The 19,596-nt window shown below is 35.4% G+C and overlaps 1 protein-coding gene and 1 long non-coding RNA gene across 3 annotated transcripts; one reads left to right on the top strand and one right to left on the bottom strand.

Annotated features, from left to right (window-relative positions):
• Nucleotides 1-2,125: 2,125 nt before the first annotated feature.
• IQD3 (IQ-domain 3) lies at nucleotides 2,126-6,578 on the bottom strand. Of its 2 annotated transcripts, none has more exons than XM_039034534.2 (6): nucleotides 6,084-6,578; nucleotides 5,723-5,817; nucleotides 5,309-5,620; nucleotides 4,069-4,296; nucleotides 3,181-3,300; nucleotides 2,126-3,089 (listed from the first exon to the last, which is right to left on the bottom strand). In XM_039034534.2, exons 2-6 carry the CDS (start codon nucleotides 5,795-5,797, stop codon nucleotides 2,367-2,369), a joined length of 1,458 nt encoding a protein of 485 aa, XP_038890462.1. In that variant the 5' UTR covers nucleotides 5,798-5,817; nucleotides 6,084-6,578; the 3' UTR covers nucleotides 2,126-2,366. The 2 variants fall into 2 exon arrangements, with proteins under 2 accessions (XP_038890462.1, XP_038890463.1); XM_039034535.2 differs by having other exon boundaries at nucleotides 5,723-5,812; nucleotides 6,084-6,337.
• LOC120080013 (uncharacterized) lies at nucleotides 3,052-7,500 on the top strand. The gene is made up of 2 exons (XR_016530319.1): nucleotides 3,052-3,189; nucleotides 7,288-7,500. It is a non-coding gene; the product is annotated as an uncharacterized LOC120080013 (long non-coding RNA).
• The last annotated feature ends 12,096 nt before the right edge of the window (nucleotides 7,501-19,596 follow it).

The following is a 19,596-nucleotide window of genomic DNA, read 5'->3' on the forward strand; positions in this document are numbered from 1 at the left end:
TCCCTAACGAGGCAAAGAATGGGAGAGAGAGTGAGGAAAAAACTCTCTATAGGAAGGAGATAGAGAATGCCCTTCCCTCACCCAGCTTTGTTGTTCTCCTTTTTATTTGTTATAATAGTATAATGTTATGTTGTTATTATTATTATTTCATAAGTATTATATTTAAATAATTTTTATTTAATGATCAAGATAATGAATATGTTTGAATTAAATGTTTAAATTCAAATTATATATATGAATAATTTGCTTGGTAATTATTTTCTATACTAAAATATTTGAGGAACTTCTCTTTAAATTTAAATTCGTCATGTGGAATTTATCATATAAAAAAAATTGTGAAAAATTTAACTATTTAATTAAAACTTTTACATAAAAGTAATTTAGTTAATTGATTTTTTTTTAAAAAAAAAAAATCATGCGAGAACTCGATCCTTCGAATTCTCTGTAGGGAATCTCTACTTAATTCCACAGAAAATTTTGTGAAGATAGATAATGAAATTGGAAGTGTGAACGGAGAAGGCATCTCTGACCCCGTCCCGACAATATCTCTAAAAGACTTTCTTTACAAACGAAGTTATTTTAAAATACTATTAATCAAATCATTATTATTTTCATTTTAGAAAATGTCACATCAACTTTTATTAAATATTTAACAAATTATGTTAATGATGGACTAAGTTGAACATATTTCAAATCAATAATTGCTTGATTGTTGAATTTGAAACCTAATAACACTACTTTTAACTTTGGAGAGTAAGGAGTGTTTGGGACAATAAGTTAGTTTACGATATCTGGAATTGATATGTTGGAGATGGAGTTAGGAAGCTTGTGTATGGGATACTAAGTTATAAGATAGAGTTCTTCGATGAATGTACAGAGGTCAATAATGTTCGAGTTATTTGACACCAACTTATAAAGTTGGTGGACCATACACCCCCTAAATGTATAATTTATCCTACACAGAGAAGAAAAAAAAGTAACAATTACATTTAAAATACTTAATAAGCATTCATTGATCCAAAACTAATCACTAAACTTGTCTAGTTATCTAACCTTGGACTGGTTGTTCTATTTTTGCATATATATTTTTGGAGCTTCTAACTTTGTAATATTTTATTTACATCATGTCATAGTTGCAATTATCTATTGATTTTCAATTTATTTGATACTAAATGTTGTTGAGCTTTTGATTTTCTGATCCTAAGATTATCCCATGGAAAGAAGGGTGAGAAAATCTTCTATGAAATTTGAATATTTGGATACCTTATTAGTGTTCAAGGGCGGTTAATCAAGAAGCATACGTGAGCTTACATGTTGTAGCATTTTTCTATGATCATTTTTCAATATAGATCCTACCTCAATTAAGATAAAATATTTCATCAATTAATAGAACCAAGGTTAGAATTTTTCATCCCACATATTGTTGAACAAAGAAAAATATGTTTTGATATCATTTGATCTCTAATATTATTAGAATGATATCTGACACTTTGAACGACTACGGCCATAAAACCTAAATTGTATTCGTATTTACATTATTTGCATTATTTACAATTTTGGCAATAGAGTTTAAAGGAGTATGTTATATAAACACTGTGACCCTATTGACACTTCTGACTTTGTAATTTGAAATTATCTTTAACAAAATTGCTCTCTACTCGTAGATATAACTAACATATTGTTAGTGAACAATGTAGATTTATGTATAAATTCTCTATCGCTTTATGTTATTTGTTCATCTTTGATTGTCGATTTCTAAAAACAAATATCTTTTGTCCATATAAGAAAGAAATTATGACAAATTTTAGTTATAGATTTTTTTTTCCAAAAAGAGAAAAATATAATTAAATTGAAACCATAACACAAAGAACAATAAACCATTCAACCTTCTATTTTAAATACACGATCATATAAATCGTATAAAACATACATTATTTTAAATGACAAAACTACTGAAAATATTTACAAATAATAGTAAAATATCGTATTTTGTTTACGATAAACCGCGATAAACTACTATTTGTATCAGGACACAAATAGATACCTATAGTAATATATCACGATCTATTCCAATCTATTACAGATAAACAGTGAAATTTTACTATATTTATAAATATTTTAGTCATTTTTCTCTATTTGAAAACAACAATGTTGTCAAATTATATACCTAAAAAAAATCACACCCAAACAAACCCCAATTCCATTTACATAAAAACAGAAAATCTACTTTTTATTCACCATTTTCCTGCCTTCAAACCAAAAAAAAAAAAAAAACGACCGTAGCTAAAAAATTAAAAATAAAATAAAATAGAATAAAAACGATGATTAAAAATAAAAATCACTACTAAATCCATCATCTTCTTCAACTATCTGCTCTCGCCGGTAAAATCTCTCTCTGCCACATTCTTGATCGGACTAGCGTCTATTTTCGCTGGATCAGAGTGCCTCCTCGAGTTCGCCGGCGAGCCGGGGAACGACAGCCGTTTCTTTGCGCCGATAATCGCCGGTCCCTTCTCTAGAATCGCCGCCGTTTTCTCCGTTCCCCTTGGACTCGACAACCGGGATCTAGCCCTGGCTGCTTCTGTGGACGCCATGTAGCTTGGAACCGATGGCGAACTCGTGAAGCTTTCATCATCTCTCACCGATGATCCGGCGATGCTGTGTCGCCGATACCGCTCGGATTTGACGCTCAATGCGCTTCTGGAATCGGCGTCTCCGCCCCAGTTGATTCCTCTTGGACTATCCGGCTTCAATTTTCTCCCTGCAGATAGAGATGAATGCGCCTTCGTGGGAGTCGCCGGCGATTGGTGACTCGGAGCTCGGCTCGTTTTTTGGCTCGTAGGAGTCCTTGGAAAAGGCTTGATGTCGAGATTGAGATCGCGACGGGCGTAAGCTTTGGCGATGTCTCCGATCGAAGTTGTATGGCTGATCACGCTCTTGACGGAGCCACGCTCGTGATAATCGACGGTGCTCTTAGTCTCCCATGGACGAGCGGCCATCCATCGTTCTAACCAACTCCATCCCCAGCGGGGGTTGTTCGGGTCCATGAATGTAGGGTTTGCAGATTTTGAAGAATTCTTCCATGAATTCTGTTGGGAAAACAGCCGTGAGAATGCAATTCAATGATCTGAGCAGGGAGATGATAATCAAATCAGCAAGAAAGTAGGAAATGCATTGAACCTGATGAGAGTAAGCATACGCCAATGCCCTTTCTCTTCTTGTTGCTGCTTCTTGCCTATTAACTAATCTAGCTTCAATTTGCTCCTTCGATTTGGTACTGTCATTCCATTCATTGTTTGCCTAATTCAAAGATCAAAACTTCAATTCTCATTCATAGTACGAACACAAGGATTAATTAAGAACTCATGAAATATATACACACACACACACACGCACTTTTACGTTTTGGTGTTATAATGTATGCAAGCCACATCCTTGAAACTTGTAATATCTAATTAAGAAACTTCCTTATAAAAGAAACATTATGAAACTACTTATAAAAGAGAGTGTGTTATACTCAAAAACTCCTTTTAAATATCTTAGAGTCAAAGCTGTTGGATCACATGCGATATGATTAATTGAAAGCTTCAAAAGCCAGCACGAGGATTCATGGATTAAAGTATCTAATTACAAAGGAGCACTAGAAAAAGAAACACACATGAACTACTTGCTACCCACTTGGAATATTAAATATCCTAAAAGCTTCCTGATATTGAATATTGTAGGGTATTGTAGGGTATTGTAGGGTCAGGTCAAAGTTATACAATAACTAACTTAAATACTTGGATGGTGAAGAAAAAGAAAAGAAAAACTAAAAAAGAGGTAGATTAAGGACCAGAATAACACTTTGCTACTAGTTGGGCTGCACCCATTTTTTGCAACCCAGCCTAACCACGGCTAAAAAAGAAACTTAAAAAGTTTAGATTGTCATATGGCATCATGTCATTGGGTCACACGTAGCTATGTTACTAGAAAAAAATAGATGTAAACCAGCTAGCAGTTAAGTATTACTCTCCGGAGTAAAATCTGACACGAGAGATTCGTATAAAAGAACAATAAAAAACTTACAGAAGAAGTTAATCTCTCAAGCTCTCTTTCATGTTTTTGTTGGAGCTGCCTCTGAAGAGCCTGATTCTCCTCTGACATTCTAATTCTTCTTGCACGAATCTGTGACTGCACACGAGCAAGAGTCTGCATGCATCTTAATGTGGTTGTTGCTTGTCTTTTAACAGATTGGCCTTGTATCAATGACTTTAGCCTCACCAGCCCTCTTAATGCCCGCAGGGCCCTCCTTGCCTGAGCGAACAAAATTCTCATTACAAAACCAATTTTCAATACCATATTTAATGTCCCAAATCCCAAAAGTAGTCATTACAGAGAACCAATTGAATACTGTTTTTGAACACTCTGTAGACCATTAAATGACACATTCAAAGCCAGCATTGAAGTTAGGTGTATATGATATGCACGAATTTGATGCAAAAACCCATGCTCTTTCTCAAGAAAAAGTACTGTTAAGTCATGGCAAGCAGAAAGTTTGACTTGTATATTTTTGTTGTTTTTAGAATATCCAATAGTTTTTGTCATATTTATTTCTTTAGTTCCTAGGGCTTAATCTTTGGTTTCTTTGTGATTTTAAGACGAATTTAATGCAAAAACCCATGCTCTTTCTCAAGAAAAAGTACTAAGTCATGGCAAGCAGGAAGTTTGATTTGTATATTTTTGTTGTTTTTAGAATATCGAATAGTTTTGGTCATATTTATTTCTTTAGTTCCTAGGGCTTAATCTTTGGTTTCTTTGTGATTTTAAGACTTTCATTGGAGCTCCTATAACTTGCTTTAATCTCTGTTAGATGTTAACCTTTTCTTCTTTATTTATTTTTTTTTTATTATTATTTTTTTTAATGTGGCAAAGAAAGATGATGAGCTAGTTAGCTAGCCAACTAACCTAATGCTGTAAGTCAATCTAACATCTGCTCACTGCCTCTCTAAAGAAATGCTGTGGGAGTTGTAAACAGATCTCAAGAATAACCATGAAATTTCAGACGACCTTACTTGAACCGGAACTGGTTGTCCTTGAATTCTAAAGAATAATCATAAAACTTTAACTAAATTGAAGTGAACTCAAACTCTAGGGGCCTAGATGATGGTAATTTAAACAAAATCTGTCACTCAAGCTAATGGCTACTTCAATTACAATTCTATCCAAACCAAATAACTGTTTTAAAAAGTAGTGAATAGTTTCAAAACAACTATAGCTTTCAATTATTGTCAGCAATTCTTGCAAAAAGGTGAAAATGATCACTCACCATATAGCCACGGAATGCAGTCTGGATCTTGATGGCTGCTATTTCTTCCTTTGATTTCCCGGAGTAACGAGGGATGGTAGTGAGCCGAACGACCTCCGCCGCAGCCTGGGCGGCTGCAACAGCTGCCTCGGCAGCGACTGCAGTGGCAATGGCAACAGAGTAAGCATGTTTGCTCTGTTCATTCTCTGCATCTGCTAGTTTCACCTCTTCAATTGGTAGAACAGACACATCCAATGAAGCTGGCTCTGCAGATGCCACTGTCTCCAATTTCTTTGGCTTCCCAAACCATCTTTTCTTTGATTTGTTGGTTTTCTAGCAATGAAGATCAATAGCAAACTCTCAGTTCAAGATCTTAAAAAAAACAAAACACAGAAAACAAAAATTTATAGAAATTAGAACCCAACCCATAAGAACCTGATCTTTCTTTTCCTTAGATTCAGGAGCAAATGCTTTCTTCACAGCAGAAAACCAGCCCCCCCTCTTCCCCATTTCCTATTCAATCATCTGACCTTTAGAAAAAGAAAACACAAATCAGTCAAAAACATAAGAACTCAAAACAATGCATAAAAAACAGATCAAAATCTAAACTTTCAGAAGACAGATCCAAAATGAAGAGAGCCCATAATAACCAATTGAGGACCATCTAATTTCAACATTGTACTAAGAAAACCCCCAAGAAAAAAACAAAACCCATGAAACAATTTCATATGAAATAGGAGATTTAGAGGCAAAACCCAGAAAGAGACTGAAGAAAAACAATTCTCCATTACAATACCTCAGCACAAAATCTCCATTTCTTCTCTGAATCTCAGCAGCTTTCTCTTTTAGATCCTAAAGAAATTGATTGGCAACGAAAGCAACAACTACCATGAGAGAGAGAGAGGCCAGATCTTGAGCTTTTAGAGAGAGAGAGAGAGAGAGAGAGTGAAAACAAAAGTAACGAAGAGACTTGAAAGAACAAATGGGCAAAGAATAGAGGACAGAGAGGGCATTGGGAAAATAAAAGTTAGTAGTAGACCGAGTGGGCTCAAGCTCTGTGTGACTCTTATTATTATTTTAACAGCATCAGCGGCAAGGCAAAACAAAACAAAACCCCCCAAGTTGCTGCCGCCGTCGCTATCGGCGCCGTCGGCTCCGCCGTCGTCCGGTGAAACCTTTAGGGGAAAAAGTGGGAAGTCTGTTAAAAATCATGATGTGGACTCTTCTTAACGTGTACACCAAGTAGAAGTAGTTTTGGCCTTTTGGTGTCTTTTTATTACAGGATCTGACCAATCGTGAGTTGCCACGATGCCTTTTGTTATCGGTTTCTGAAAATTACCAAAAAGTTTTATTGCTTTTTAACGTTGAAATTATGGCCTTAGACTTAGACCCATAGCTCACAGAAAAGGGTAAATTGGAATTGGGATAGAGAGGTAATTATGTGATGTCTTTATTTAAATAATAAAAAAACCAATTCTAGAAAATGATGCTTTTGTCACTTCCTAGCTATCTTGCCCTATCTAGCGTCTCATTTAAGAAATAATTAACATGCTTGCTTCACTTTTTTTCCCCTTTTTTTAATGATGAGGCTACATTGCAATAGGGATGTGAGTTGGTTACATTGATTTTCAACCAAAACAATGTGAAGATGGATGTTGATGTGTGAATTTAGTTGGATAAACATTGTTATTCGGATTAGGTGATTCGGATTATCCACTTTGAATTCACCTACAAAACATATCTCATACATTCTAATGGTTAAGACAATATCAATTGGACTTGTGTTGAGTGAAGCACAATTAGATTGTATATCTTTCACGGTGGGGTCTCTCCCTATTTATATTATAACTGCCCTCTAATACTTGTGTTCTCGTGTTTAGAGCTTTGTATTTTGATAACCTATCAATTGGTTTGAGGCTTTTTTACCCGTTTGTATAGATGAGGTTGCTTTGACTCGATTAGTACGGCCTATAAGACTACCTCTTACCCTTTCGAAACAGGTAGCTATGACAAATACCTGGACTTTGGGTGGGCCGTTTCGGTGGTTTTTTCAAAACGTACGACAGATGTTTAACTGAATCGAATGACACAAATTTGTCTCAAACTATTGAATAATTTTTCAATCATTTTAAAATTTGTACTCATTTTATATTTTGTAAAGCTAACTCAATTGAAAATTATCTTAGTATTGTATTGATTGCCCTTATTATTATTAATTATGTTAGTTTGCACCATTACATGACAAATTAGTGGTGTGAACTGTTCTTGGGAAGAAAATAATTAAGTATAGTTGTATGAGTATAATTCAACTGATATAAAACTTGGATTACTATCAACCTTGAGGTTGGAGATCCAATTCCTACATCCCACATATTGTCAATGATAATAATAATAACAATAATAAAACATGAAATTATGTTTGAGATGAGATTTTGTTGAAAGGTGAACTGTCACATTTATTTTATACCCTAAAGTTTTCCTACTAATTAAATTTACTCTATATTTCAATCCGTACAATTTTAAGTGGGTTGTTATCCATATCAGTTGGGTGTAATCAAGGAAGAAAGTATTCCATATTACAAAACTAATCCCTTTAATATTTGTTTAGTCCACAAATTTTCATATATTTGTAGAACTTCCAAAATTATCTTATGAATTTTTTATTTTGTATCTAATAAATCTTCGATATGTTCAATATTTTTTAAAAATCAAATGAACCATTGAACATATAATCTTATTTTTGTGTTCAATAAATTTGTGTACTTTCGAAGAAGGTTGACGAGGTCTACAATACGAGAAAAAACAAAATTTCAATGATTTATTAGATACGATATAGAAAAATTATTTGGCAACTGAAAATACATGTGATTTTTTTTAAGGTGCTATATCATTGGAGACATATATTTATTTGAAATTTTTATTATTCATTTGAAATTAATTAGATTGTTGTCTTAATAAAAATGATAAAAAAATGATAAATAAGCGACAGGTGGCCTTGTCAGGACTCACTCACATAACTTGATCGCATTGATTACACGGCGGCGTTTCCGTTACAAGTCTCGTTTAGAAATTTATTCTTTTTTCACATCAATATAATTCTGCGTGTTTTTTGGTACATTTTGGGTGTTATAATTATAATGTTATTTCATTACGTAATTGTTCATTTATAAAAACTTACTTGTCACTCACATCACAAACAGTTAATCATAAAAGTACAAATGTTGTAAACCTAAAAATTATTCCACTAAGTACTCAAAAAAAATTATTGATAAATTTGGACATGGTTAAGTTAAGACCTGAATTGAGGCAATGATGATTGATGATTATTGAGCAGTGTAAATTCCAAATTCAGCTGGACTCAATAAGAATTAACGGCATGAAGTTTGCAGAATGACCCTAGTAAGCCCAACACATTTGAGTGGCTTGATCAATAACTGTTAATCGAATATGATAGGGTTACTTAAAATCCAAGCACATTGATGGTTTGAGTAAGAAGTCCAGCGGTGGTCACTTGAAAGTGGAGAGGTCGTTCGAGTTTTAGTTACAAAAGGATAGATCTTATACAATCATTGAGCTACGAATAGAGATATCCACTTTCCCACGGGAACCCGCCCTCCGTTTAGGTGGGGAATGAAGAAACTTTTCCACAATATTGATTTATGTTAATTGATTTTTTTTTTTAAGAAAAGGGAATCGATCCCAAGAATTCCCCGTGGGAGATTCCCGCACCCGATCTCCATGGGAAATTTAACGGGGACGGGGAATGAAATAGGGAACGGGGAAGTCATCCTCGCCCATGCCCCGCCTGTGGACATCTCTAGCTACGATTGAAGAAAAATTTGCTAAAAAACACAAACTTATTTTTTTTTTACTGATTGAACCATTTTACAAATCTGATCCTACCTTGAACGTTGGAGTGTACGTAGCTCAACATCACACTGGTGTTTAAAATTGCTTGTTTTGTAGGAATTAAGGGTCATTCTTCCTCGGAAATATAAATTTATCATTGGTGTGATTTTTTGTATCAACAATTCCACTAATTGACATATTGATAGGCTAATATGATTATAGCTTGACAAACATAAAGTTTATGTTATCGATCTCCATGTTAGAGGTTTGATTATTATATTTTTATATACCATCAAAATAAATAACACGCCACTAGTATGTACTGATGTATTCTTAAAGAAATATACACATTCTAACGTTGATTAACACAATTTAATTATCAAACATCAATTGGTTTAGACTTTTAAGTAGATACCTAACATGTGATTTAAACAAATAAATGTGTTGATGGAAAAATCAAACCAATGAAATTCACCTGACTTTTACGTGCCTTTAATAGTGAATTTGCATTTCAGGAGAATAAATTGCCTGCAAGACAATAAAAAAAGGTCACACACCGAAGTGGTGCTTGCCAAAGACACTCTGATGCTTAAGTCAGTACTTTGCACAAATGTTAGGGTAAGTAGGTTTAGGTAGGAGATGAGCTTACCTTTCATGGGCCTGCTATGCTTCATTTATACTTGAGTCCTAAAGGTCTTCCTTATCTCAATTGGGGAAGAGGATCTATTTCCTTCTCCTACTTTGAAACCTGACACGCGGGACTTGGGATCAGGCCACTAAGGATGTTCCAACGAAGAAGGCCGATCTAGATCGGCTTCACTATAAGGAATTTTGTGGCCTCAACCTCGACTTCCAAGGGTGAGGTGGGCCTTGGGCTCTGAAGGCCCACATTGGCCTCGGCCTTGGCCTCCAAATCTGAGTGGAGCCCAATTGGAACTCTCCAAGGCCTGCTTTTCAGCCAGTCTCAAGTCAAGCTAGGTAACTCTCTTGGTTCGATCTTGACCTTTCATTTTTTGTCGATCCAAAATGACCTATAATATTAGTCCCTTACTCCCATGTTTAGACTCAATGGTCTACCTTGTTGGTAGGCCAAAGTCTCAATTTGGGAGTAAATTCATGGTAGTTTGAGTGTTTTAACTCATTCTAAGTCTTTTTCTAGACTTATTGGTGCTCTCCTCTCAAGATGTGCACCTCTTGAGTTTTGGGTTGAGCGTGTGGCCACTTCGAGTGGCTTATTTTGATTACTTCTCGGGTGATCCTTGAAGGATCTCTTACCGAAGAGTTCCATGAGCGCGTTCGGATCGCTCCGATCTCACCGTGACCGAAATACACATTATACATTCAAAACATATAGTTATGCAAACAAAACTTAATTAACGGCATGCTATGAACAACAAAATAACAAAGGAAAGAGTGTCATACCAGTTGAAGACATTCTTCAAACTTCAGCACTCAAAGTAGCGGAATCCTCCAAGCGATCTACCAACGCCCAGCGGAAGCGTCGATTGTAACGGCATGAACAACCGCGAACACGAACACCGTGGGGACGACACCACCACTAAAGAGCCCCGAGTATTCTTGGAGTAAAAACCCAAAGGATGGTCTTTAGTGAATTTGGTAGAGGAAGGAGGAAACACGAATCGTGTAGACGATAAGCACGTGGGAGAAAAAAAGACACTATCGCATAGCAGATTGCTTATCGTTTAGGAGGAGCTACACGATCGTGTAGGATTTATTGAGCGATCGTTTAGGAAAAGGTATACGATCATTTAGCTAAATCGACATCGTTTAGAGAAGCTATGTGATCGTATAGGCGATAGTGTGCGATCGTTTAGGTGCAAGGAAAATGATCGTTTAGGCGGAGAGTGTTATCGTATAGTCCCTCGATTTTCTTGAGCGATCGTTTAGAATGTTCACCAATGCGCGCTCTCGAAATCTTTTGGGTGATTGAACGACGGGTTATTCAAAATGAAAACATTTTTTATTTTAATTCATTGGTTACAATAACCGATGCTGGCCACTAACCCACGTCCAAACGTGAAATTTGGATTAATTATCATATAATTAACCAATCAATTGATAATAAATATAATCATATTATGTTTTTAACCTAAAGTTTGATATCACATATCTACTATAGTATATTCTCCTATACTTGATATAAATCATATTTATATCTAATTTCCTCCAAAATAATGTATCTCATACATTTAGCCAATTATATCATATATAATTAACTAGTCCAATTATATCATATATAATCGAACTTTCTCTTGTCAATTTGAACATTTCAAATTAACCCAAACACTGGTTCTCGACTTTATCTAAGCTACCCATGGGACCTATGGATCTGTGACTCGAAGCTCCAACGATCCGTGAATAGCTGACTAAACTCTTTAGACACGAGATCCACCATCCGTTAACTGTCAGGCATTCCACTAAAGACCAACAACTGAACTCTTCTTACCACAGATATATTTCTGTGTCCATTGGATATAACCAATCATGAGTACGATGACCCTTCACAGATGCTCGTAAGTACAGCTGGGCCAAATTACCGTTATGCCTCTGTAGTTATATCTCACTCCTTAAGTACCATTGATTCCTCTAATGAACAATACAACATAGTCCAACTATGTGTGAACACCTCTCGGGCCAAGAGAAGGTGTGTGGTGCCACATCGTTCAAGCCCCAAAATCAACCCTTAATGGAGCTATCTTTCTACTTATCTTTGCTTCGGGGAAGGAGTGAATTTCATCTTGTGTAGCTGAGTTCCCAGCTCCCAAATCAGACGAATCCCCAAAATGGTAGGTTTGAATCGGTGACCTGGCCACTCGCACCAATACAAATCAAAGGACCGCCCTCAATGGCAGGAGTTCCCAATTCATTCAGGATTGAGTTCATGTTACCTATGGTCATCCTAGTGAAGTGAAGTCTCTGTCATGAACGGTGTTATATAACAAGATGTTAACACTTCGTGGTCAAGTCTTATATAAACTCTTTGTATAGGACGCCCCCGCTTACATGTCCCCAACACGAATGATCAGGATCAGACCATCTGTGACAAGTCACAACACTTGTGACCATTCCACAAAGTGGGCCGCGTCCATAGTGTTACCAGGATAAGGTTTCCCTCCTATATCTATATACTGCAGAGCATTTTGGTTATCACTCAAGATATGATCCACTTGTATGTCACCACATACATGCTTAAGTCACATACAGATAACCAGGGATTTTATGTTTATTGGTTTGTGGTAAAACAAATAAAACAAGTAAATGAGCCATATATCAAAATGTGAAGTAAATATCATACATTAACAACACAAGCGTTCGTACAAATTGTTTACAAACTACAGGACACGAGACTTTAGGGCATCAACCCCAATAATCCTTAGTTCGTATTTTTGTAGTGGGCCCTTGATTTTCAGAGGATCAGTTTACAAACCGTCCTTTATATTCCTCGGAGTTAACCTTCATAGGTGAACTTACGGGATTGCTTAAGCGTACACAATGTACGTCTTTTACTATTAATAATAATAAGTATAGTAATAATAGTAACTTTAATGGTGAGTATTATAAGTCATACCTTTTCTTTAGAAGGTGGAGCATGTCATGCATGCGACTACCTTATGGTGTTGTACATTTGTCAAGTTTGGTTTGGTTAGAATCAAGGAGAGACGGATTAAGGACTACATGGCACTAATGCAACGGTCTAAGAAGGGTGAGGGTGTGTGCTCAAATGGCCCTGCTCGGCCTCGATTATCAAGACCAAGGCAGGCTTGCACAATTGGTGTGCCTTCTTTGTGCAGGTGCACCTTTGTCCCCTCTTTCCCTTTTTTTTTAAATTTGAATTTGAATTTGAATTTTCCTCTAAATTTCTTTTATAAATATGGGCGAATGCATCATTCTTCTCATCCCTACTTTAACTTTTTTTTTTCAAAAGGTTAGTGTCTCACCTCTTCCTTCTTCCTTTACTTCCTTTTTTTTCTTTTTCCTTTCCTTTAGCTTTAAGATATCTCTCAACAGTGAAGATAAGCTCATTTATGATGAGAGCAATTCTTTCTCTTCTTACTATGAGTCCCCAGATTCGCCTGAGCCATATGCTAAGGAACCTTCTATGGTTGTGGGTGATTTTCCATCTATTGTGACTCGGGTTCAACTCGAGACGTTACAGTGTAACTATGGCATTCCTCCCATGGTTCATCTGATGGTTCTCCGTCCTGACAAAACCATTGACAGTCCTTCTGATGGGGAAATGTCCCTTTATTTGGCCATGTTCCGTTTCGGGGTTCGTCTGCCTCTGCCTTTATTTCTTCAGAGCTTCTTAGCCTTGATACAATTTGCCTCTCCGCAAATGTTACCGAATGGGTGGAATCATCTTATAAGCACTTACTCTTTTTAGCAGATATATGGCGACAAATCTCCAATGTCTATTCTCATCTTCTTGTCACTATACCAAATTAATCGTAGTCTGAAGTTTGGGGATTAGTTTTATTATATTATGGCTTGCACAGAATCTTTAGTGGGTATTTTTTTTCTATAAAACATTAGAAAAAGCATTGGTTTTTCTCTAGTGGTGATTGATTATCTTGGGATGAGATGGGTATGTGTCATGCAGTTCCGAAAAGGTTTAGGGATTACGGTAAGGGTTTTCTCCCTTTTTCCCCTGTTTGAAACCGTCTTATTTCTTTCTTTACTAATTTTTTTCTCTTCTTATTTTAAGTGCCCCGTGAATTTTATTGTTCTGCAATCGCAAAGAATTTGGCCAGGGCCATTCAGATCTTGGACAAGGAGACGAAATACGGTTCAAACTTTATTTCTCAGGAAAATTTAGTCTTTGTTGGTTTCACTTACCCTGAATTTTAAGCTAGTAGACTCTTTTTTCTCTCCGTCTGACTTTGCTTCTGGTCGGCCTCAGCCTTCACCATTTTTTTATGCATGCATTTTTTTTGTCTTTTATTGAGTTCTTGCAAGGTCTTCTACTTTGAAAGCGTGAGTATGGGCAAAAAGAAGAGCAAAGACAGAGTCGGGACTTTCCATGCTCAATCGGATACTAATGTTTCAAGGCTTTCACAAGATAGGGTCAGAGCAAGCCACCCTCTATCGAGTCTTCATCCTTCCTCCGAAGTTCATCGTTGATCATCTCGTCTTCACATTACCTCTGTCTTTCATGATGTTGGTTGAAGGGATTGAATCCCAAGTGGAAGTGCATGAACACCGTATCATTTTAATTTCGTTTTGAAGCCAAAATAGAAAATATAGAGAACAACAAAATTATAGGATAAGTAAACCCTAATCGGCATGTTATAGGGAGAAGAGAAAGAAATTCTACTTACCCTTGTAGAATATACAATCTCCACATTTCCTCTCCAGATCTCTTGAACGATTATGTCTCTAGTTTCACCACGACGAACACACAAAACACAGAAACGAATGGAACACTACCACGAGAACTTCCCTGTTATTCTCTAGGATCATAATCAAAAGCGGAGTTGTGGGCTCGCTTTGATTAGTTTGGGAGAAGGGAAAGAATTTTTTAACGATGGAAATCACACTGTCAAAATTCACAAACAGAATTTCACTAGGGAGAGAACGTTGAAGGAAGAATGAGAGTCATGTCTTTGTCCAAAACGTGAACCCATTCAAGTATATGGTAAGTTGAGAGATTAAACGGAAGGGAGATATAAAGAATAACTTCCTCCTTAATAATTTAAGATTTAAATAAATAATAATTTAAAATTTAAATAAAATATATGATAACTAACCTTATTATATATTAATAAAATTATATGTTATATCACATATAACTTATAGTTTATATTATATTACATATATAAGCTATAGTTTATTAATCTCTCATATAACCTATAGAATTAAAATGAATCATATTCATATTAATTTTTGTTGGGTTTAATGCCCTAAAACTCGTAGATAGTAAATGTTATTAATTGACCCATCAATAAAGAGTTATAGATGTTAAATTAATAAATGTAATTGTTTGTTTTGTTATCTATTTTGTCTTAATAACTATAAGTCCAATAAACTAACATCCAAGGTTATCTTATGAGTATTGAACTGTATGTAGAGACATACAGTGATCAATGTTCAAGATACAGGGTCTATAAGGCTGGGTGCCTTATCCTAATAATATTATGAATACGATCAACTTTGTATTTGACATAAACGCAATGATCCAACGCATTCGTATAGGTGAAACGCGAGTGGGGGTATCCTATGCAATGAGTTTGCTTAAGACTGGACCGCGAAATAGTAACCACTAGATGTAACATTGTTGACCAATTAAGTTTCTATTTCAATAGGATGACCTAGGCAATTTAGTTTTAATCTTGAGTATATTATGAACTCTTGTTCACGAGGGATTGTCCTTTGAGTTGTATGAGTGAGAGTGGCCAGTTCGCAGACTCAATATGCCTACCATTTTAGGGACAATACCGAGTGGAAAGCTGAGAACATAATAATACAAGATGGAATTCACTCCTCCCCGCCTTAAAGGTAAGTAGATGAGTGTTCCTTTAAGTGGTATCTCCGGGACTTGAATAAAGGGCCCTACCCTCTCATTAGCATGAGAGGGTTTCTGTTTATTGGTTTGACTATAAACAAGTTATTCATTAGAGGAGCATTGGTACTTAAGGAGTCAGAGGTAACCCAACGGTAAAACCGTAATTTGACCCAGTTGGAGTTCCAAGCACTCGTGAAGGACTAACTTGCTGGTATTGGTCTATATCCGTGGACACATAAATATATCTATAGTGAGAAGAGTGTAGTTGTGGGTCTTTAGTGGAGTGTACCAACAGTTAACGAATATTGATTAATTTGGTTAATGAGTTTAGCCAAATCTCACATCATTGGAGTTTCTGATCTACAGGTCCACTAGGTTCTCTTATCAGCTTACTAGAGGATACTTAAAAGGGATAAATTGAATTGTTCAAATTAATTTAAGGAAACTATATATTAATGTGGTTAATATATAATTAATTATAGATATGATCTATAATTAAAATTGAAAAGTAATATTTGAATAAGAATCAAATTAATAATTCAAGTGACTTAGATTCACAAAGAATTAATTAATAGAGAGGTTTTGCAGATATACACGCAATGTTTATGATAATTAAATATATACATTAAATTGGGTTTAATGTATAAATAGTTATTTGGTTATTGTGCAAATTATAATTAAATAAGTGTTATTTAATTGGACTAATTAATTAAATAAGTGTTTATTTAATTAAATAGGCTAATTAATTAAATAAGTGTTATTTAATTAATTATAGAAAAGAAAAATATTAGGAAAAGGGCTTGACCCTTCTTTATATAAAGATCTCCCTATGGCTCTATGGGATACATAGAACACAATACACAACACCTAGTGTGCAAAATTTTCTCTAAGCCACAAAAGAGAACCATCTCTACTTTCCAAAATCCTTTTCTCCTCTCCCTTTCCCAATAGTTGGATACCACCTATCCCTTTATTGGAATCAAGAGAATAACGAGGTTACTCTCATGGTAATATTCGAGATTGTTCAAGAAGTTGTTCGTGATCAAGATCGTTGGAGGATCTATTCGTTGGAATTAGGGGAGGATTGTTCGTGGTACTTAAGAATCTACAAAGGTAAGAATTGTTCTAATATTTTCCCTAAAGCATGTTAATTTACATGTTTATATTATGTTTTAGTTTAATGGTTATGTTTATGTAAAAATCGATTTGCAGGATACAAGGTGATCTCTCACCAGAGTCGCTTTCGCTGCAGGAGGGGGAGGGGGGGAGGATTCGACCCTCCCTTCAATTTTAACCTATAGTTTTTAAATAAATCATATTCAAATATTTATTTCCTCTATTATAACGTATCATATACATTATATTCATTATATCTTATATGAATCATATTCATATAATTAATATTTGAATCATATTTAAATCTTTATTTCTCTCATTAAAAATTTATATTGTAATGTATCATATACATTATATTGATTATATATTATATAATTAATTTTCTTTAATTAATTTGAACAATTCAAATTAATCTAAAATTAATTTGATTCTCATTAATCATAATCGATCTAACAAGATGACCTTATGGACCTATAGATTGAAGCTCCAACGATACTTGATTAATTAATTAAACTCTTTAATTAAATTATTCAACTTTCATTAACTGTCAGTCACTCTAGTAAAGATCGATAGTTGCATTCTTCGCACTATAGTTATATTTCTATGTCCATTGGATATAACCAATCAATAAACCATTGACCCTTCACACATCGCTCATAAGTACAACTAGGCCAAAATTACCGTTTGCCCCTGTAGTTACATACAACTTCTCAAGTACCACTGATCCCTCCAATGAACAATTAGTTATAATCCAACTATAACTGGACTAGGGCCAAGAAAGAGTGAGGTGCCTCATTATTCAAGCATCGGAATCAGCCCTTAAAGGAGCAATTTATCTACTTACCCTAACAATGAGGAAGGAGTGAATTCTTTCTTATGTAGTTATATTCCCAGCTCCCCAATCAAACGAATCCCCAAAATGGTAGGCATATTGAGTTTGTGAATCTGGCCCCTCTTACCCATACAAATCAAAGGACCGCCCTCATAGGCAGAAGTTCACAACTCACTCAATAGGTCAAGTCACATATGGTCATCCTGGTGAAATGTAAGCCTCTTCTAGTAACGTGTTATAAAGAGAGACTATGCATTTCATGGTCCGATCTTATAGAAACTTTTGTATAAGATACCTCCATCCACATGTCTCTACATGAATGATCAGGATCATGTTATAGCACTTTACAACAATTATTACAACTATAAAGTAGGACGTATCAGTAATGTTACCAGGATGAGGCACCCAAATGTCCATATACTACAAACCATTTAGATTATGACTTAAATATGATCCATATGTATGTGTTCAGATACATGTTTAAATTACATCAGATAATCTTGGATATTTGTATAATGGATTATTGCATATAAAACTAATCAACCATTGATTCAAATAACATATAACTACGAGACTTTAGGGCATATATTCCAACATTAGTGAGGGCTCTGACTCCTCATCCTATATTCGTGCTTTTGCTCTTCCTGAGGATTTTTCTGAGTCCAATCAAATTGACCTTCTATCCCAAAGCTTCTAGCTATGGCAGGGGATCGGTCACCAAATTGGGTCCAGTGAGGTTGGTGTCGCGGATCTCTCTGAAGCTCTTTCTTCCACTCTCTATGGTCATTAAGAGGTATTTTATTTTTCCTTTCTAGTCGTTCTCGGTCTTTGAGGTCAAACCGAGCTTCTCACTCCTCTTCCCTTTTTCTTTTTTCCTTTTTTAATGCTTTCTTTTTCTTTCTTACAGCTTTTAACAAAAATCTTCGTTTCTAGTTAGAGTCTGATCAACCATATCAATTCCCTTAAGCAAGACAATATGGAAGTTCATTCGAGTCTGAGCCAAACTTGCTCAAACTGAGCAAATTCTAAAGAAGGTAAGGAGTAAACTTACTTCTAAGCAGATTAGTTCTCGCAAAGAGATTAACCAGCTTAAGGCCCAATTGAATGAAGCCCAAGAGCATTTGAATTCTACTGACTATCTAGCCGACACCTTTGAGAAAATGGAGAGATATAAGAAGATGCAAAATGACGTCATGGAGGTTGGACTCGCTTAGTGGTGTAAGAAATCCTCTCACAATATCTTGGTCAAGACTATACCTTCCTGCTTGATTCCTAAATCAGGCATTAAGACAATTTTGACCTTCTTCCTTCATCAGACAAGTCTGATGGAGGCATTGGGGAGGATGACATGGAAATTGATTTAGGTCAAAATTATGTTTGATCTTCATTTTCTCTTGTTGTAAACTTTTTTTTTCTTTTTTCTATATATTTCCTATCGGACTTTATCCAATACTTACTAATGAACCCCCCCCCCCCCCCCCCCCCTTTTTTAATGCTTATGCTGAGTTTCTCTCTCTCTCTCTCTTTTATAATGGACTCTGCCTCATCCTTGGCCATCAAATTTTGAGCCAAAGAGGGTGTGATTCTCCCCCATACATTACTCATGAAGCTTAAATAACGTAAATGAAGATCACCTTACTTCGGACTCAGCCACTAAATTTCGAGCCAACGAGGCATGGTTCTCTTTTCTTTTTTTTTTTTTTAATATTCATGCATGAAATTTAAGGAAATTACTTTGCCTCATCCTCAACCATAATTTTTTTTTTTTTTTTACCATGAAGGGCATATTTTTTTTCTTTTAAATTTACATTTATATTTCCTTTAAAGGTGTAGAAGTCATTAGTTTTCTGCCTCAGCCTTGGCCACATTATTCCCAGGTCAAGGAAGGCATAATTTCTATCACATATAAATTGCAAATGGATTTATAAGACAATAACGATAATTTCATTTCGGCCTTATTCTCACTCTAGGGAGCTAAGAAGGGCACAA

This window comes from Benincasa hispida, chromosome 6 (assembly GCF_027475165.1).
Source record: "Benincasa hispida cultivar pf3 chromosome 6, pf3_genome.v1.1, whole genome shotgun sequence".
Taxonomy (NCBI): Eukaryota; Viridiplantae; Streptophyta; class Magnoliopsida; order Cucurbitales; family Cucurbitaceae; genus Benincasa; species Benincasa hispida.